Source organism: Cryptomeria japonica, chromosome 7 (assembly GCF_030272615.1).
Source record: "Cryptomeria japonica chromosome 7, Sugi_1.0, whole genome shotgun sequence".
NCBI classification, from domain to species: domain Eukaryota; kingdom Viridiplantae; phylum Streptophyta; class Pinopsida; order Cupressales; family Cupressaceae; genus Cryptomeria; species Cryptomeria japonica.
This window is the reverse complement of record NC_081411.1, coordinates 859338360-859360765: the sequence shown is the minus strand read 5'-3', so window position 1 is coordinate 859360765 and position 22406 is coordinate 859338360. Positions and strand designations below refer to the sequence as shown.

The following is a 22406-nucleotide window of genomic DNA, read 5'->3' as shown; positions in this document are numbered from 1 at the left end:
ACTCAAGAGAAGACAACTGATCATTTGTAGATTCTTGCATCAATCTAAATTTGCATGAAATAATGCTGTCTACAAAAATTTATGATGAGAATCTACTAGTTTGAGACAACTTTGTAAGTTCCAACAGATAATACGCTGCTGATCTATTAGAAGAATTGCAAACTTATACAGTAAATGCTTGTAAACTGAAAACATGTAGTTTGAGAAGAAAAATTGAGAACTGATCAAACAAAGATACAGTCCAATGTCCACTATTTCAAGCCTTCTAATGAAATCAGAACAAAAAAATTTATAGTAGCTGTTCAATATTTGCAGATGTGCATAGCATCATATTGGCACCCTTGCATTCTATGACCAAAAGGGGCAATACTTTTACATGTGTTAAAAATCAGCATCATGCATTTCAAGAGTTCACAGAACACATGAAAGCTATCTGACCTGTAAGTATCAAGGAAAACTTTGATCTCTTTATATATATAAATCAAAAAGAGGTACAATGCCTATGCAGTGTCAGATGCCACATGTTTGCCAATGTTTTCAATACCATACCTGCAATGAAGACAATGGCCTCAACCTCTTTAGCTCTTGCTATCCATTCTTCCAATGTAAGTTTTTCAGGAGGGTCAGAAGATATATCACATCCACTAAACCAACTGTTTGAACTCATATGCTTCTTAAGATCCAAAATGACTCTGTCTCTGAGGAAAGATGTCAGTTCAGCTCTCTTTACCTCAGTGGCTTCTATGCATGCTTCAACTACCTCTTCTACTGTATGTCTCAAGACCAAGGAATAGCTGTCATGTTCATGCAAGAAGCTATATGAGAAATTACTGTTATTTGCAATATTTTTCATCATTTATGCATTGATTCCTATAAAATAAATTATGTCTAAATTCATTATTTCCATGCTGCAAATGTTTACTGATGTCTCCTATTATTCTTTTAATTTTTAATAAAATAGAATGAAGCATTTTCCGTAATGTTTCACTGTAATAAATTTATTACTGCAAAAAGCAACAGCCTTGAGGAATTGCAAGAACATAAACTAACAAAGGAAGTAAAAAAATGCTTCAAATATTTTGTTTATACCAACACTTAAAATTATAATTATTACCATTTTACTAGCGGTATAATTAATTCAATCTAAACAGGGAAAAACAGAAAATTCATCCCTTTTGTGCTTAAGTCTTAAAAACTTTCTAAGAATGTAAGGCCTTCTGTTAAAAATTATAATCATTGATGTCAAACGACAAGACCAAAAATTTAGAGATTAGATTGTGCACTATTATTGAGATTTCATTGAGCAAGGAGTTCATTAAATCGCAAAAAAATGATGGTTGTTTCCTTGCTGGCCGACCCATGATCAGAACTCACAATGAAGGCATTAAATATTTGGGCCAACCCTTCCTACATTGGCACCCAACTTAGAATTTTTAAATTGCTTTCAATAAATAAATTTACACTTATTTGTGAGGGCCGACCCATGTCCCATTATGCTGGCCAACCTGCAATAAATTCTTCAATCTGCCTTCAAACAACTCTGTAAACCCCCTTAATAACTCTAGAAATCTGAATCGATTATGCCCTGATATAATCTCTAAGTGAGATTATCAACTAAGTGCTCTTGGGTGATCTCTCACACCTACAAACATTGTCCTCGCTGAGGGATTTCGTCCTCAATAAGATCAACTCTTCAGCAGCAAACCCCCACCCTCCAAAAAGCTTCATCAATTTGCAAACAAGAATGAATTAATGATCTGTTAAGACCCCTTTTATAACCTTCTCAAAAACCCACAACTTGGAAATGCACTTTTATAATTTCATTTCATCTCAATTAATCATTTAATGTAGTTGGCGGCCCCATAAAGGCTTAAAAAATGACTTTATAATCATTAAAATAACGAATCTCCTTATATCCCCTTAATATAAAGTCATTAATTTAATTAATATTATTGAAGTCAAAACTTTAATAAATTAATATCAATAATTAGCTCCAATAAATACCAATATCAGAACATTTAATTAATTATGCCAACAACCTAGTAATAGTCGTGGTACCCTCCAACCGTTCAAATGACTTACTATAAATAGTATGTGACCAAATACTCAAGAGACTTACTAAAATTAGTATCTACAAACAGAGCCTGAAAGACCTCTAGAAGGCAAACCACCAAAAAACTGAATCTCTAAGATGGGAGTACTGACATAAACCCAAGGGTCGGCAAAAAAGCCTTAAATCACCCACAAAGGACCCCCTAATCACCACATTAGCCTACAAGGACCACAGATAATATGCTAACCTCTAAAAATAATTGATGCTTAGGAAGCCGCAAAAATGGGAACATTGCATAGCAATATTAAATAATAAGACTTAATTCCCTTATTTATGTTGGTGTTGGAAATAAGCCACACCCGGACCGATGATGGATTGGTCCAAGAGGGGCCAGTAGCTCAGTGGTAGAGCACTCCAGTAGCATATGGAAGGTCTTAAGTTCGAGTCCTAGCTGGTCCATGTCTCAACATGGTATCAAAGCCAGGTCCATGCTAGGAGCCCCAAGCACACGAGAGGTGTGGCTTAAGGGGGGGTGTTGGTGTTGGAAATAAGCCACACTCGTACCGACGATGGACTGGTCCAAGAGGGGCCAGTAGCTCAATGGTAGAGCACTCCAGCAGCATATGGAAGGTCCTAGGTTCGAGTCCTAGCTGGTCCATGTCTCAACAATTTAGACTTTAGGAATTAAATAATATTTTATTATTCAAACCTGTCAAAATGAGGAAATTACATAAGAGAACAATTTGTAATTATAATCAAAAAAGGTATTTTTGTTTGGATAGAAATCAAGCAACCATCATCATGTTAGGATCGCTACCATTAGAAAGAAAAGAGCACAAACTGTTACTACTAGAAGTAGAATCTTGATTGCTTGAGGAATTATAAAAAGGATGAATGATGAAATGACTTCAAGATAACCAATATTGGACTATGGTTTCAAATATGTGCAAGTTGGCATCTCATTTTTTTATAGTTTGTTTCCTACATTATGCAGTTAATTATGGCGAGAAACAAAACATCGTGTATGATCAAATTGCTCACTATCCCTCAACAGGAAAATTACTAGATTTCTAAAATGCTATGGTTCTCATTACATTGTTTCAATAACACATAATACTTATCTATAGGGCTTACACCTCCTACACTATAGGATACCTCCTATAACCACTCCTTTAGATAGATACTCATGGTATAAAAGAATTCTAACAAACCATAACAAATTGATGCAGGAGAATCCCCGGTCTATGAACAATCTTGCATCAACCAAAAATATTTCCTTTCAGTTTAGTTCTTGTTCATTTCAGTGTGCAGTTTTCAGTGTTCCTACCGGTAGTTGCTTGCTTTTCATTGCAGATCCTATTTTCAATTTCCAAGCTGGTTCATGTGCTTAATTCCAGATTTTCAGTCCATTTGGATTCTTTTCCGGCTAGTTATCGCTCCCGGTTTGACTATTTCTGAGGTCCGGGACAATTCTTGTGCTTACCGATTGGTTTTCCTTCATTTCCGGATCGGTTTCTTGGCGTGTGGCTCTATTTGGGGTCTTGTCCGATGTTCTTTGGCATGTGGCCGACATTCCTGTTGTTCCGCACTTCTTGGTTGTTATTTTTTGGAAGAATTTCTTTCATTCTTAGGGCCGACCTAGTTACACGTTTCATTTTCCTGCATTGGTAAATGTAATCTTTTGTGGCCGACCCGGATATATTCCAGAGGGTATATATAGGGTATTATGTAATCATTTGTAAGACAGAGGAAGTAGTAATCAGAATAAAGATTTAGATTGGTGATTAGTGATCCGGTTGACTCAAAGAGTTCCAGATGGATTGTATCTGACTTGTAGCCTGCATGTAACCGGCTGACTACTGGATGTTCTATGATAATTGTATGATGATAACCGGTTGGTTGCCGGAGGTTCTAAGACAATAATAATATATGTTTCTATAATCTTGCTATGTTTTCTTGTTGCTTTCGTTGTGTTACTCTTGCTGCATAAGCTGGTCAGTTCTCTTTTGAGGGTGATCTTGCTACGTTTTCTTGTTGCTTTCGTTGTGTTATGCAGCAAGAGTAACACAACGAAAGCAACAAGAAAACATAGCAAAATTACAGAAACAGATCATATTATTGTCTTAGAACCTCCAGCAATTAACCGGTTATCATCATACAATCATCATAGAACATCTAATAGTCAACAAGTTACATGCAGGCTACAAGCCAGATACAATCCATCTGAAACTCTTCGAGTCAACCGGATCACTAATCACCAATCTAAATCTTTATTCTGATTTATAATTCCTCTGTCTTACAAATGATTACATAATACCCTATATATACCCTCCGGAACATATCCAAGTCGGCCACAAAAGGTTACATTTACCAATGCAGGAAAATGAAACGTGTAACTAGGTTGGTCCTAAGAATGAAAGAAATTCTTCCAAAAAATAACAACCAAGAAGTGCGGAACAGCAAGAAGGTCGGCCACACGCCAAAGAACATCGGACAAGACCCCAAATAGATCCACACACCAAGAAACCGCTCTGGAAATGAAGGAAAACCAACCGGTAAGCACAAGAACCATCCCGGAACCTAGAAACAGTCAAATCGAGAGTGATAACTAGCCGGAAAAGAATCCAAATGGACTGAAAATCTGGAATTAAACACATGAACCAGCCTGGAAACTGAAAAATAGGATCTGCAATGAAAAGCAAGCAACTACCGGCACCTACCGGCAAGAATACAAAAAACTGCACACTGAACCAAACAAGAACTAAACTGAAAGGAAATATTTTTGGTTGATGCAAGATTGCTCATAGACCAAGGATGCTCCTGCATCACAAATACTCATGATAATGAACAAACTCCTAACAAACATAAACATAGAATATAGATGATGTAATATTTCCTAGCACCTCCCCTTATTACATAACTCTCCAAACATGAATAGGTCAACTAATAACATTTGATGAACACATTCAGTAGTTCATCAAAAACACAAGGTGTGCATAGGAATATACACATCTCATCTTGTAAAACAATAGTGGAACTTGCCTCACTACACATCTTCAATAGGATTGACCTTACTAAACTTTATCCAAGGATAGGGATGTTGGAAACACAGTTATACTAAGAGGGGGGGCGGGGGGGTGAATCAGTATAACGACAAACTTTTACTTTTTCAACTTAATATCATAAGCATATAACTTAATCTCAAAGCATATTCGTTGCATATTAACATTCACATGAGATCTAACTATCATAGAACACAAGATATACATGGAAACCCTAACAGGAGAAAACCACAACAACTTAATACTTTTACATAGAATCTTCTTTTACAAAGTTCGTAGGCTCAACCTACTAGAGGCACCAACCACTCAATCAATTCTAGAGAACCTTTCCCACTAGAGGCACCAACCCCTCATGCTCTTAGATGCACCAACCCCTCATTCATTTAGAGGTACTGACCCCTCATTCAAATTTCCACCTTATCAATGTTGCTTCTTCAATGGATCATAGATAAACTTTTTCCCTAACAACTTTTGCTATAAATCTCTTCTTCAAATTGCTATAATTTCTTCCATAAATCTGCTATACTCTCTTCCACAAATCTGCTATAATTTCTTCTTCAAAATCTGCTCTAAACTCCTCATACTCTTTGTTTACTCCCTACAGTGTGGTTTCTTAGACTACCTGCTATAATTTCTTCTTCATTATCTACTACCTTCGGTGCTCTCATCATCGTTGGTCTTCCTCTTCCCTCAAGAGGAGGTTTTGTTTTCACCCTCGATGTCCATCGCCCGATTGTAAGCATCAATGTACGAGGACGGACGCATTACTTTCATCTTCTTGCGCAATGAAGGGATCAATCCCTCAATGAACCACCTCTTCTTCAACACGTCGGCTAGCTGGTTCTCCATCTTGTTTAACAACTCTTTGAGCCTACAGTTGAAAGTGCGTACACTCTCAATTTTACTCGACCTGGTATTATAGATTTCTGCAACAATCTCATTGTCATCCCTCAGGAGTTTGAACTCTTCTTCGAATGCCTTCTTTAGATCAGTCCATCCCGCCATGCACTTGGCGTCGAGGTTTGCGTACCAATCAATGGCAATTCCCTGAAGGGTGGCAGGAATTGCCTTCAGCCAGTAGTCTTGGTCATTTAGGCCATTCGCCTCCCATATTGTTATGCATGCTTTGCAATGCCGTATGGGATCCTCCGATCCATACCCTGTAAATTGAGGGAGTTTCTGCTTCTCCTAGGTGTTCATCATTGTTTTCACTTGGAAGGTACCAGAGGAGTCTTCAGCTCAAGGCCCGTTATTCTCGGTTCCTCGACGAGGGATAAGTTCCCACAAATTGGTTTCTCGCCTGCTTAATCCCTTATGTGTCGGACCTAGGGGATTGTTGTTTCAACCGCTACATTCTGGTTATTGGAGAGGCGAATTTCTTGCCAAGGCGCAAGTTTGGACAAATCTAAGCCAAGGCGCAAGTTTGAAAGGATGTTTAAAATGCCTTGAGGTGGAATGGAGAAGCAAGATTTACAAATTTTGATGACAATTTACAAGTTCGCTCCCGTCCCTCTCCAAGGGTCCAGGGCGAAATTTCCAAGTGTGCCTATTTACCTTGCATTTCGAGATAACCTTTTTGTTTACAACACTCAAAAAGGAAGTGGAGAATGATGTTCTACGCCTTGGGGGTAATTTGAAGGTTGAAGTGATCAACAATTTATGCAAAGAACTCAAGAGCGCTCCTGTCCCTCTCCTAGGGACCAGGGCGAAGTTAGTGGCATTCATTATTTTTTACCATATTTGAGCGCTAATATCCTCCAAAATTGCATTAGATGCCAAATTGCTAACTTCGAAATATTCCAAAAAATTAAATCACATTGGCATTTAATAAATTAATTTTGAGCCTCAAAAAATTGAATTTTTATTATAAAGGCATTTAAAATTAATTTTTGTGAAATTAGAATTAAAAATGGAGCGCTTGAAGGCTTATTTTTATTTATTTTGTCGAGTCGGCCTCTCCTTTTGCAATTTTATTTATTTTTTAGGCCTATTTTGACAAGTCGGCCTAGGGGGAGCAAGGTGGTGACCACTCTATATATTGGAGGTGTGTTTTTTCATTATCCAAATCATTCACTCATTGCTTCAAGTGCGAATTGGGAGAGCTAATTGAAGGTTCGAAATCTAGCTGGAGTGGAGCAAATTTCTACTAAGTGTGGAGACTAAGGAGGGCGAAATTCATTTTGAAGGCTATTGGAGAGGCGAATTTCTTGCTAGATGGGAGGATAATTTCCAGATTTTTGAAGAGGCTAGTGGAGTTTATTCTTTTCCAAGCTAGGGGAGGCGCAATTTGTTCAAGAGAGGGCTTTGATCTACACTTTGCCTAGCGAAATCTATTTTTTACATCATTTCTTAGAGTTTAAAACTCAAGAGGAGGTATGGCGAAATCATCTTGACACCCTTATTCAAGGTTTGATTTTTTTTAGACATTTTTTGGAAAAATCTAAGTATTACATGGTTAATTAGGAAATGATAACTCAAGATTTATCATGAAGTTTCCTAATTAAAATCTTGAATCTTCCTTTTAAGTTTAATTTTTAGACTTCAAGATATAATACTAATTGTGAAATGTTGTGTAGGCATCAAATGGAGATCCCGGAGTTGGAAAATCAAGCCAGATCAAGGACAACCTCCTCCAGTCTAGCATCGACAGGGACGACCTTCTTCGATCAAACATCATCAGGACAAGGGCAACCTTTTCCAGTCCAGTATTCCAAGGCGAGGTACATCATCATCCTGCACATCAAAGACACAAGAAGTCAGAGCAAAGGGTTCGTTGAAGAAGCAGATAGTTCCAGAAGAATTAATTAAGGCTAACTTCTCAATGTCATCAAATTGACATCAACCAAGTGTTAGATGAGTTGGCATCCCAGTCATCACTCCTCCAGTCGGATTGGTCCACCTCAGCATGTCCAGATTCAATGTACCTAACTCATGGGTGATGGCACAAACTCCGATGTACTTACCCCGGCTATCCATTGGTCGATTTTTCCAAAGAAGACATGTGTCCAATTAATACAATTATTTCATTGGTCGAGCATTAAATGTTATGTAATGGTTGTAACAAACCCTAATTAGGGTTTTCATTGTTGAATCCTGGCCATTGATCTCAAATTGATCTCAGCCATCGAATTGTATTAAGAGCACTATATAAGCCCCGGCTCTTCATTTGTAAAGATAATAGAAAGCAGTTAGAAAGGAGTTAGTGAATAGAGAGTAGTTAGAAGGTGATTAGAATAGCAATTACAGTAGATTAGAGAGAGAAGGCAAAGATTGTTGCCAAGATGTTGTTGTAAAAGACATGTAACTTCATTGAAGAAATGGTGAAATTTATGGGTTGATTCGACAATTTGCATGGTCTCTATAATTCTCATATTTGATTTCGTGTTATTAGATGAGTGGAAGAAATGTGCTTGATTGATGGTGGAATTCGTATATCCATACTACTAGCAGTTTGTTGATTGCAGACTTGCCTTGCGTAGTCAACTGGAATCATTTAGCTTAAGCTTAACTTCAATTGTCCCTTCTTCATTGATATGCATCAACCTGATGGTGTCTATGCCTGCAGTGATGATTTGAACATCATAAAGCTTTCCTTCGAAGATCGCACTAACCTTGCGGAGATGGTCCTGGGATGTCAAAACAAGACTTAGTTAGAATTTCATCAAAGATCATTCATTGCTCTTACATTCTTAGTGTTAGGATTAGATCCTTTCCTCGCCCTCATCTTTTTTCCTTTTTTCAAGTTAAAGCTAGTAAAATCCTATGTTCCAGCAAATATTCAAAGCAAATCAGAAGTTCAGTCATCAAGTGTAAGTCCCCTTGTGATTCCAGCAAATCACATCATACCACAGAGAGCTTATCCACACGTAGAGATCCTACATCGAAGAACCTTGAAGTCACCCTGATTGATCCTTTTTTGGCGATATCTTCAACATTCAGAGGCTTTACTCAAGAGAGGATAAGGTACCCTTGGGTATTTTATTCTGTGTTTGATAGTGTACAAAATACACGTCAACACTAACCTATCCTCTCATTGGTTAGAAATCCAAATGGACATGTGTCACATTCATTGTAATGATCTTATTGGGCAAAAGGGAATTTGTTGTAACAAACCCTAATTAGGGTTTTATTGTAAAATTTTGGCCATTGATCTCAAATTGATCTGAGCCATTCATTGTAAAGAGCTATCTATAAAAGGCTCAAATCTCTCATTTGTAAAGGGGGTTAATAATAGGAGGTTAATAGTTAGTAATTGATCAATAGATAATAGCTAGTTCGCAATTAGAATAGAAGATAGAATAGAAGTTAGACTAGGAGAAGGCAAACATTGTTGCCAAAATCTTGTTGTAAAGAACATTTGGTTTCATTGAAGCTATGGTGAATTAATGTGTCATTTCAACAAGTTGCATGGTCTCTACTTCTCAATCCATTTGCTTTCATGTTGATTAGATGAATGATAGGAGTTGTGAAAGATTAATGGTGAAATCCATTTATCCATAACACTAGCAATTTGCTGATTGTAAGTTTGCCTTGTGTGGTCAACTGGAATGATATGAGCTTAACTTCAAATTGTTATATATCCACTGTTTATGCATTAACTTGAATGGTAATCAATGTTTGTAATGTCCCCGTTTTCGTGAGCATCACAGTTCAAGGGATTAACCTATTATTTGGACTCTCGTAGGCTAACATTCAAGATAGAGACTCCCGGTGGCAGTTCCACTTCTTCAGTTCAGTCTTGGTTTCAGTTCCACGGCCTTTGCAGTCAATGTATGGGCTTAGCTGAGGGACTTACTATTTATTGTGAGTCAATCTGGCAGTTCTGATATTTTTAGTCAAGGCACTTGGACACATGGGGGTTTTTCAGTGTTGACCCCAACTTCTGACAACACGTCAAAAGACTGAATATTGAGGAAGATATTAATATTTTAGTGGTTAAGTTATTTAATTAACTTATATGGATATTATAAAGTCATAAAGTGACTTTATTAAAATTATAAGCCACTTAAATATTATAAAGTGGCTTTATAAAAAATTAAAAGGGTCACTTAAAATATTAAAAGTGATTTTAAATCATTTAAATGTAAAAGTGTGTCCAAGATGAATTTAAACTATTGAAAAGTGATTTAAATACATTTAATGTATTTAAAATTGCATTTGGGCGTACTTTCTTGGAATTTGTGTTTTTTTAGTTATAAGGAGAAAAAGGCAATTATTTGACATTGCTTGATTATTTGACATTGCTTGATTATTTCTCTGTGGATTGTCTAAGACAAGGGTTTCAGAGGGTTCGCTATTGAAGAATGTTCATTCTTCATGGATCTGTGATTCTAAGGCTGTGAAAGATCAGCTGAACTATTGCAAACTGAGAGGGCTTCATACAGAAGCCTTTATGTTCTTCATCAGAGGTTATTTATGTTAGTTATTTGCAAAATTTGAATAAGGGGACAATACAAGTTAGACGCCTAATTAGTAGCATTGTACCAATTCAATAACCAGCCATACAAGTTTCTTTGCTGGCCGTAACATTCCAGCCTGGCACGTGGGGTCCCAAATAGGTCATTTTTGACTGGAGGCTAAAACGCCTCCCTCTTTTGCAGTTTAGTAGCACATATCCCAACGCCTAGCTCTGATAGGTTGATTTGTCTACTTTCTAGCCCAGAGAAATTGCATTCCAGACTTGTATGTCCATTTTGGACAGTTTCCCGGTTTTGGCTGGCAAACACCAGAGTTCTTCATTTAAAATAAGCTAAGGACCTACGGGTATGCAACTAGAAGTAGAATTTATTGTAGCAGTTATCTTATTCATAATATAGTTGCAGTTGCTCTCAATTTCATTTCTATTTGGTTCTATGTGCAATTCTTGCCTAGCATGTGTGTTATTTTTTGCTTTATAATTGTTCAAAAACCTTGAAAATCCAAAAAAACACATTAGCAATAGTATTTCAAGAGAGTTAGAACCAACAAGGTTCTTACAATGTCTAATGATAATTATTTGAACATCTTTGAAATGCCCTTAGAAGATTGCACTAAGCTTGTGTCAAATTGTTAAGTTTGATGGTGAGACCTCGCCCTGTAGGATTCCATCGAATCATTCACCCTTCTCTTGCATTCTTAGGATTAGAGTAGACTCCCTAAAGCCCTTGCCTTTTGCCTATTTTTTATTCTCCGTGCAAGTAGTTAGGATCAAAGTTCCAGCAATTCGAGCATTCAACAATTCAACGTAAGTCCCCTTGTGATTCCAGCATAACCACATCAAACCTACGAGCTTATCCACAAGTCAACACCTGACATACAAGAACCTTGGAGTTGTCTCAAGTGATCCTTAAGCTAATCTTCAGCATTTGAGTAACTTTGTTCAAGAGAGGATAAGATACCTTGGTATTTTATTCTGTGTTCGCATGTGCATGAAAAACATATCAACACTACCTTTCTTGGCGGTACACAACATATTTAAAGAACCTAATGGTTGCCGAGATGTACACAACCATCAACCAACCGACACATAACTACCTGAGAGTGTGTTGTGCGTATTGCACACCCATCCCCTTTTCTTCACAGGGGACCCCCATTTTTGTTGTCTGCCTGTTTCAAAGTGAGAAAGAGAGGGGTCTATGCAGGCCACCTTCAAATAAGCCGAAAGAACCAAGTCTTGCAAAGTGATCAAGAGGCCGAGTTTGGCCAAGGAGGAAAGAATCTTTCATTTTTCTTCAAGAGGCCGAATTTGGCAAAGAGTGAAGAAGGGCCGACTTTGTAAAAACGTATTAAAGGCAGAACTTTTTTAAAATCAATGAAGCGTTCAAATTTGTCACTAAACCCATTCTGCATAGTCAATGGGTTGGATGAATCCGACATCTAATAGTTTCTTTAGTTCAGTTTTGACCATGAGTGCCACCTGTGGATTCATCTTTCGTAGCTTTTGCTTGACTGATTTAACTCCTGAAGAGATGGACAAATGATGCATGATTAAGTATGGATCCACTCCGGGCATATCAGCATATGACCAAGCAAAGTTAATTTGTTGTTCTTTAAAGAAAATGATGAATGTTGATCTTTCTTCCTCTGTCAGAGATTCTGCAAGGTGTAGGTTTCTGACTGCTTCTGTGGTACCAATGTTGATTGATTGAGTGGGCTCAATCAATATGGGTGATCGCTCATGAAAGTGCTCCGGAAGAGTGTCAAGTCTCCCATCGTTAGGTGCCTTAAAAGGTTTTCACCCTCAGATGCATCCTTTATTTTTACTTTTTTGTGATCTAGAGCTGCCATTGACTGGTTTTCAGCATTAGATCTTTCTTGTGATTTATTTTTGCGACTGAGAGACTTGGCACTCCCTGATTGGCAGACATCGTTACTTTGTTCACTGGTAGAGCCTGTTTCTGGATTTACGGTACATAGGTAATGGATAATAGATTCATCATCTGGGAAAATTGGTATATCATGGATTTCAGGTTCATCCCAGTCGATGAGGTCAAGAAAGACAAGCGGTAAGGAATCGTTAGGTGGATCAAGTTCTGCTACTGTAAGCGTTAGGACAGAGTTTTCATCGTGATTGTTCTTGGTTTTAAAGAAGTCCAAGATTTCGTCGAGGTCTTCAATGGTATTATCTTCCGTATAGACTTGTTCATAATGTTTCTGTTCGCTTTCCTTGGCGTCATAGATATTTTGTGGTCCAAATTCAAGAGGTCTATCTTCTGCGTTATGTTCTTCTTGAGAAAGGGATATAGAATCAGTATCATTAGGGATATCTGTAGTAGCATTGGAGCAGGTACCCCATTCATATTCATTGGAATCAGTCTCTGAGGCATCATCCCAGATTCTATCGATGCTGTAATCTGGTATGTTGTATGGTGAAAACAAATCTTTGATGATGGATACCATTTTGATAGTTTTTGTTGATTCTATGTCAGATCCGGCTTCTACTTTCTGTATTTGTTCATAGACTATGCTTCCTCGGGGAGGAATAATGGTATCCGGAGATGATATGATTTGTTCTTGAGATATTGGTGTTGGAATATGAACTACTGCTGCAGATATGGCCTTCTTGTGGCTTAGAAGCTTTCCCTGATGTAACTTCTGATCTTGACGTTCCCGTGCCTTGCAGATTGTTTCTGCTGATTCAAAGAGTGCTTCCTGCCAAGATTCTTCTTTGTACTTCTTCTTTACTTTCCATTGAGGTTTTGTAGTTATGCTGGGCGGCCATTTCAATAGGAAAGTGAGCTCACAACCCAATCCTGCTTTGTTTCTACTAGGCTGTGAAGGAAGATCTATAGGTTCAGTGACTCCTTCTTTGCGTTTCCCAATAGGTCCTTTACCGTCATATCCCATTTGTTGCATGATTAAGTATCCTTTTCCATACAGGTGTGTTGGTAGAACAATGTCCAGAGCAGCTGCTCTATTATCTTCTTCCTCATCTTTGTATAACCAGCTAAGAACATCCTTGTCTTCTGATTCATGTGCTAGAGTGCCTAATTGGATGAAGGTACCATCAAATTTGGTGATGGGCTGAGTGGCCAGATGTGTTGATGTAGTAGGCAATCCATGAGATCTAGGTGATGTTGGCAATTTGGACAAACCTAAAGGCTCCAAAGAGTATTCTCCCATACCTTGGTCTTTGATTTGCATTTGCTGCTTGAAATCTCCAAATAGGGAGTTGGGCTTTGCTGTTTGTAGATCTAATGTTAAAGATCGCTGCTTTTCTCTATTATGAGGAACCAAACTGTCTTGGGCTGCCCCCATTGCGTTACAATGTTGAAATGGATTGTGATCAGCAGATATGGAGATTTCTTGTCCGTCATAAGGAAATTTGACACACTGGTGATACGTAGAAGGTACCGCTTGCATTTCATGTATCCAGGGTCGCCCTAACAAAATATTGTAGGTGAGATCTATGTCTAAGACCTGACATATAGTATCCTTTTGCACTGGTCCTACTTGAATGGGTAATATCACAGTTCCTTTAGAGGACCTTTCCTCATCATCATATGCCTTTATGGTAATCTTCTTGCAAGGATCAATAGACTCTTCTAAGAAGCCTAATGCACGGATAAGCTTTAAAGTACATATATTAAGTCCGGCTCCTCCATCTATTAAGACTCTTTTTACTCGGTGTTTGCAAACAATGACTTCGATATGGAGAGGCATATTATGCGGATGGCTCAAGGAAGTATTGTCATGCTCTGAGAAGGTGAGGTTATGAGGTCCTGTCATATGGGCGACCATGGCTTGAAATCTGTCTGTATCCAGATTTTGAGGTACATTGGTTTCCAATAACACTTGTTCCAATATATCTTTGTGCTTTGGTGATAGTTTCAGCAATTCTAGTATAGATATCTGAGCTGGAGTTTTGCGTAGTTGGCTAACCAAGTCATATTGGATTTTTGGTGTAGTAGTTGTAGGTGCAGTATGCCCTTTCAAGACATATTTCTGAGTTCGGGTTGTTACATTGACAGATTCATGATCACGCCGATCTCGGATGGTGATGACATTTACTTGATGATCTTCAGCTGATATGTGGTTTATGGTGTTGTGGTAGATATGGTTGATACGAGCTCCACGTGTATCATCCGAGGTTGAAGCTCCATCTTTGTTGTAATTTGGGAGACGATTTTTAAAGGCTCCGTGATCACCATTTGTTTTGAGACCATCTACCGTTAAGTCACCTCGATCAATCATGTTGTAATGTCCCTTTCTAGGTTTAGGCCGATTTGAACCATAATTAATCTATTTTAAAGTACTGATGACTTAAACTATCTTAATTAAGAGTCAAGGCTATCTTAACATGAAGCAGATCTGTGATATTCTTTCTTTAGTCTATCAAGTACTAGATAATTTAATCTTATTCCAGTTCGTCTATAAATCATTTACATATTTTTTAATTGCTAGTTTAATGGATTATTATATGTTATTGCAGAGTAGTTTCTAAAAGATATTACATTAATTATATTCATTGTATTAATATCTGTTATTGTATAAATATCCTTATTAATAACTTTTATATTATTCCTTAGTGATATATATATATATATATATATATATATATATATATATATATATATATATATATATATATATATATATATATGTTGACAATGATTTTAATATTTCGTAATAACCTATTATTATTACTACTGCTGCCTAAAATATTACTAGTGATGGATATATTCAGTGGCTGGTAGTGGGAGACAGATCTGACGCATGTCAGATCTGGTCTGCCACTTTCATGAACTTATGTATTCCTATAATACATATTTCAGACTGTTAATATTATTCTGCATAAAGAAATTATTGGGATTCATATACTAAGCATCAGTATTAATCACACCACCATGCATGCCATCGGGAATAAGCATGTCCTGCCTGTGACATTAATAATAGTTTTGATCTAAATTGATTGATAATAATTTCATTTTTATAAGCACCGATATATATCCCCACGGTGATTGTTCTTTTAGAGCCATCCGAACTGGATGCAGGGATCCGATATAAACTCCTTCACCGCATGGAATAGTTTTCGAACTCCCTTTGTATCTTGCAATACTGAAGAGATTGCACCTCTTGAATATTGAAGAGACATATCCTTTACAGATCGTGCCTCTTTAAGGCATACCAAATTCGTATTGTCTCTCTAATTACTGATTATACTAATCACTTTGGATTTGCTTATAACTGGCTGATCCGATTACTTGTCTAATTGCTGTTATCAATTGATTATCTCTAGATATGCTTGATAATAATTATGGGATGATTAACTATTAGGTGATGTATATGAGACTGCGGTACCTTAATGAAGGCCAGTATTAACATCAAATATTACAGAGGTAAATATGTCTTCAATTATCCCAAAAGCATCTAATAGATAAGTAATGGTACAAGCAAGGAAGTAGACTGAACCAATCATGACATCAGATCCCATACTATCGCTGAGGAGACCTATGAAGATTGCTCACTTACACAGGATTAAAGAAATCAATTAATGGCATGAAAGAAGTGTCAATCGATTTTTTTTAAAAGATCTTAAGACGTCATCTCAGATGTTACCGATTTAGCAAGTAATGGTTGAATTGATAAGAATCATTAAGATAATTAACATCGCATACTATATAATGAACTAACCTCCCACGTGATGTGATCTAATGTAAATTATATCTATAATTTATATAATTTTTATAATATAATGTCAATTTTTATTTGAATATTTCCAGAATATTATTAGTAATTAATTTTAATAAATATTAAATAATAATTTTAATAAATAAATGTTTAATAATTTTAAACAATTATTCGTTGATTATATTAATTAATAATTGTTTCATTTATGCTATATATAATGATTAAGGAGGGGATATGATAGTCTTATTATAATATTAATATTATTTTTATATTAATGAATGATTTATATTACTATTAATATTATTAATTACATAATAAATGATAATTTATTATTATGATGAAGAATCACAAAATCTATTATTGATTACATCACCAGGATGTGGGGTTATGACAACCCTCTCACTTTAGAGGAAAATTGTGAAGTCTCATAAATGAGACGATTTTCCCATTTTATTAAATGTTAATTAACAAATGTTTTAATTATCGTATTTATTTAATCACAATAATCCAATGTCCAAAGAGGGGTTATGACACATGTCTTGCACCATGTGTTCGAATCTCATGCAATCGTTCGTCCGATGACCCTTGTTACGATGGAAATCACAATAGTGTGAATCATTCCACCAAGGTGGTTTGATTTGGGGTTCATAGTTGCTGATTGGAGGCAAAGAAAGAATCTTGTTTGCCAAAAGCAAAGTTCCCAGACTCGGACTCGGCTCTGACTCGGCAAGGCTGACTCGACTCGTGACTCGGCTCGGACTCGGCAATGACTCGGCAACGACTCGGCAAAATAAGAAAACCCTTGAAATTTAGAGATTTTTAACGATTTAAAACTTGTTTCATACACCCATTATTGAATTAAGCTTAAAGACACTATAACATCGTCAAATAGAAGCTAATTTGATCACATACATAAACATACATCCATCACATGCATAGAAATGTAAATTGTAGTTGAAGGAATTAGAAAACATAGATATATAGAGTTATAAATGTTGTCCAATATATATAAAATCCATGACTTCAAATGTTCCCAAACATATATGTAACTCTAAAGTGTAAACAAAAACAAGTCTATGGCTTAGGCTCTGGCTCAGCCTCGTCTATCTGCCTCCTAGAAAGGCGTCTAAGGTAGGTCCTGGATGACTGAGTAGCCATAGTCTCTGCCTGTGATGTGCCAGTCTGAGCAGCCATAGGTGTTGTGCCTGATCATGCTCTATCCTCCTCCTCTGCCATAGCCACAGCCTCAGCCTTTCTATCTGTCTGGTCAACCCACTCAAGGTCCTCATTAGTGAAGACTGGATCGGTTGACTCAGTGAGCCAATCGGACTGTAGTGTTGCCCCAATGTGATTTGTGCAAGCTTTTTACCTCTTCCTCTCAGCTAGTTGCAAAACTATGGCTTCCTATTTTTCCAGTGTTCCATGGGCGTTGGGGACGAGGGGACGCGTTTCCAGGACGGGGGGACCAAGGGCCTAAGTTTGGGGACGGCAGGGGGACGGCGACGGGGGGGTGGCGGGGTGGTGGTGCTGATATAGTTATACATATACATATAGTACTTGAAAAACTAGTTTTGAAAAGATGTATGACACTATTACAGTATAAGAATTACATTGTCAAATGAGACTATAGGAAATTTGAAATACTAAATCTAAATACCAATTACCAAGATTTCTAAGTTGTGTTGTTATATGGAGCCTAATCAGACTCGTAGGTTAGATTTTCCCTACTTCTATCGGCGCAGTTTCCCCCTATATTTTTCAACGGGGGTTTGGGGGCAGCACCCCCAGGTTGGGGTCAAGGGGCATCGCCCCTTGCGGGGTCAAGGGGCCAAAAAATCATTAAAAAATGTTTTGTTTTTTTTTTTGTTTTTTTTATTGCACTGTTTTAAGTGACTCTGGCCGAGTCATGACCCTCAGACTCGGCGAGTCAGGGAGTGACTCGCTGACTCGGCGAGTCAGGCGAGTCACGCCCCCTGACCCGTCCAAGCCCGGGTCAGGGTCACCGTGACCCGGCAGGGGTCACCCGGCCCGTTGACTCGCGTGACTCGCGTGACTCGCCGCGAGTCACGTAACTCTGGCCAAAAGTTCTCTGAATGCTAATTCTAGTGATTGCCCTAGTGGTGTGAAGATACGCTTTTGGAAATTGTTCGTGTTATTGCGTGAATTGTTGTTAGGTCCTGGATTCATATTTTTGCTTTGAGTATCATTGGTGTTGTTTGTGTTGAGTTGTCCTTGATTAGCGTTTGGTGCATATGTGTTAGCATTTAGATTAGCACTTTTAGGATTTTTCGTAGCCTGAGAATTTCCGGATAATGCGAGCACTGGTTGCTTAGATTTCGGATCATGCGTTTCATTGTTGCTTTCGTTTTTGTTTCGAGTCCAGAATCGAGACTTGTCGAGGTTGGTGTTGTTCTGGTTATTGTAGTTTGATGAGTTTGTGCCTTCCTTGAAGAATTTGAGTGTTCCCTTTTTGACACAAGCTTCCTCTACTTGAATGCCATTTTCAATCAATTTAGCGAAAGATGGTATGCATTGAAGTTTTAGCCTGTAACTCATTTCACCATTCAAGTTGTTGATGAAGATTTCCATTTTCTCCTTTTCAGGAATATCTCGAGGATATCTGGAGACCATACGTCGCCAGCGTTGAAGGAATATCATGAATGTTTCGTTGTTCTTTTGTTTGGTGTTGCAAACATCTAGCATGGTTATGGCATGTTGAATGTTATAGGATTATTGGGTTATGAATTTGTTAACCAATTCATCAAATGATCTGACAGGTGGTGTAATTTTGGATAACCATTCCATTGTTTGCCCTCCCAGGCTTCTTGGGAATAACCTCATCAGATAGGTGTCATCATGAGCAAATTCAAGGCTCATTGTGCAAAATTCTCGAACATGATCTCGAGGATCACTTTTCCCATCATATTTATCAAATTTGGGAACGTCTGAGTTTGGAGGAAAAGGCACCATGTTCAATCTTCTGTCGAAAGGATAAGGACATATTTCGTTTAAAGAGTACCGCACTGTTGTCCCTTGTTGCATATCCTGTATTTGCCTTTGTAACATTTGCATTTGTTGAGTAAGAGCAACCAAAGGCGCATTATCTTGTCGAGGGAAAAGTTCTTCCCTTGTATTAGTTCTCAACTGAAAAGGTGTGTTAAATGGTATATTTTGCTCTGGAGTTTCTAGCTCAAGTATACGCATTTCTGGTATACGTTGTTCTGGAATGTGTTGCTCAGGTATGTGTTGTTCAAAGTTACGAGTTTCTTCTTCTCTTTGTTGTTCTTGATATGCATATTGTCGAGATCCGGTTCTAAAGATGTTTGTGTCTAAATCTTCAGGAAGTTTAATGCCTTTACTTGTGAGCATGAGTAGATACTTTTCTTTGTCATTTTCCATAAGCCTTTCTACAAGTTTTTGGAATGAAGGGTTTTCCTGACATTCCTGAAGAAGGGCTTCAGAAATTTCAGTCTCTTCCAAGTGTGGAACTTCAAAAAGATTTGACAACCTTCGATTCATACTAGACTCTGCGTGTGTCTCGCTTTGTTGGTTTCTTTGAGAGAGAGTAACAGGCATTTTAGTAAAAACTTTCAGTGATGAAGGGGACAAAATCCTCGTTGATATGTTGTTCGGGGGTTGGTGGTTCTGGTCGAGATGTGTTATAAGTGATACACTCGTCGGGCAAGAATGCTGGATTGATCTTTCCTCCGCGGTTTATGATTTGATTAAAAGCAGACTTTTGACAGTAGGCTCTTGTTTTTAAGGGTTCTTTGTCAAATTCGTTGGATTTGTTTTAGATATAACGTTTGACGTGATGAAAGAATACCCGATGAGATTTGAAGAGTTGACGATTGATGTATAAAAACTTATTTCTCTTGATGAACTTGGAAAAACTAGGTTGTTGTTTCTTCAATGTGATGTTACAATAAAGGTTCTTTCTTCTCAGAATATGGGGATTAGTCATGCATGAGTGATCAATGGTTTCCTTTGATTTGTTTGGATTCAGTTGATCTTGTTTGGAAAATTTCAAATCTTACTCTATCAAAGTGAAGGTTTAGATGCCCCTTCACGACAAAGCGTGTCAAATGATATGGATAAAAGCCTCCCGATATGGAGACTTGATTTGACAACTTGAAAATTTTAAACAAGTGTTTTTGAGATGAAATCCGTAAGATGGTAAAAGATTCTGTTGATACTGAGGATGAGGTTTCCGGATTATGATAAGATAGACATGTTTTATCGTGCGATTAGTTTAGGATTTTTACAACGTTTGTTTTGACACAAATTTAGCTCAAGAAATATTTTTTAACGGTTTGTTTTTGTCACTCTGCTTTGATGAAAAATGATGTTGATGGAAAAGGCTTCTGAAAATGTTTTCGAAATTTTTAAAATTCCTCACTGTTTTGCCCTCTGTTTATATGTTTTTGATCACGCGCTAAAACAGAGACTACATGCGCTACCAAAATTACTCTACACGCTAAAATAATGACCACATGCGCTAGGCTGCCCCCAGACACGCGCTAAAGTTTTGACTGTTCAAAAATTGTTTTCTATCTGTTTTGAAAACGCCATGCGCTAGCTTGGGCCTGTAACGCGCTAACTTTTGAACCTGATGCGCTAATGTTTGGTTTTCACGCGCTAAGCTGATGCTTCCACGCGCTAGACTATTTCTCTGATGCGCTAAATGTTTCAACACTGGTTTGATTTGGGATAAGACGCTACTGTTTGGAACCGACGCGCTAACTTGATGGTTGGATGCGCTAACAAAAATACCTCACGCGCTAAGAAGTTGGTCTTATGCGCTAAACTGCCCTGATTTTTTTCTTTGGTTGGTTTTTTGTCAATTTTGAAATTTTGTTGTGAATTTTTCAAGTTTGATGGATGATTTTCTGAAGTAGTAAATGCAAGCACGGCATAAAAAGTACAACCATTTTGCCTAATCTAACAAAAAGTGTATGTTCTGCAAGGATGTGTTCAAATCCCTAATGTTTTAACAGGTTTGGATACGAATAGTACACTTCAGAAAGACTCTTTAGTCAAAGGTCATAAATAACATCATAGCCCACTAGTCTCAATATTCCGTCAGCTCAAACAGCCATGTCACCCCCTAGAGGGCGCCCGTTTTTTTGCCTTTTGCTAGAAATTAACTCAAAGTGAATCACTTCACAGTTGAGTAGTTATCTTGGGAGATATATGGTGAGTAATCTTGGGGGCGGATTCTTCCCCACCCTTGCACTATGATGTTATAAATGTCTGGTTACTGACTCGGTTCAAAGCTTCTATTTCTATGGTTCGTAATCAGGCTTCCCATTCGACCATCAGTGATAAATTCCCTCAGGAGGCTTCCCAACCTTTAGAACAAAGGCTTTACGTATCTCAAGGATACTGGGGGAAGGCTAATCGCTACGCGCAACCGTTGAAAAGGACTTTCGTCACTTTCCACGTTTGATTATAGTGGGTTGGAATTTCTTGGCGTCAAAGTCGTTCCCCACTTAGGTCGTTCCCTTCACACCGGCCATAAACGGCTTTAAGAGTTGATCCCAACTCCTCGGGAAGGCAGGCCTGCTAAAGGTTTTATGCTTGAAATACAGAAAGCTTTAAGAGTGGTCTGGATTTTTGATCACCCAGTCAAGGGGAGAGCATATTCCTTCCACTTTCGAGACAAGGCAATCAAAGTTCTTTTTAAGCCTTCAATTCAGTGATTTGTTAATCTCTACTTGGAGATGTTGCTCCAAAAGCATGGTGTTCTTTTTAGTTCCTCAAAGCAATGATTATTTAATCTAGTGAAGGAACCTGGTCAACAAAGCAAAATTTTCGATATGGTCAACAAAAGAAAATCGGAAAAGGGGAATAACTTCCCTCTTTTGATTGTAACAAAACTTCGTAAGTGAGGTTCTTTCCTTTGCAAAATTTGAAAATGAATCCTTTTATACACCAAAGGATGGTGAGGTTTCTTTTATATCTACTTTTGCAAAAAAGGAAAGTTTGTATTGTTCGTTTTAGAGCCTAAAACAAAGTTTTTCTCCTATAAAAGCAAGAAAATTTCCGATAGTGGTTCTTTTTATAGCCCAAAAGAAATAAGTGAGTTCAATTTTAAGAATAAAAGACGTTTAAAAATTTAAACTAACTTAACTAAGTTAGTGAAAATCCTAACTATCTAAATATTCTAAGATTAAGCTCCT

General features: G+C 37.6%; 1 protein-coding gene across 2 annotated transcripts in view; it reads right to left on the bottom strand.

Moving 5' to 3' along the window:
- The window catches only part of LOC131047033 (uncharacterized), a 366423-nt gene that overhangs the window by 186631 nt on the left and 157386 nt on the right, over positions 1–22406 (bottom strand). For both annotated transcript variants that reach the window (XR_009358409.1, XM_057980827.2), the window contains exon 15: positions 550–794. Coding sequence is in view for 1 of the 2 variants with exons in the window: in XM_057980827.2 (XP_057836810.1) it covers positions 550–794 (245 nt within the window). In the remaining variant the exon portion in view is untranslated. The remainder of the gene's footprint in view (positions 1–549; positions 795–22406) is intronic.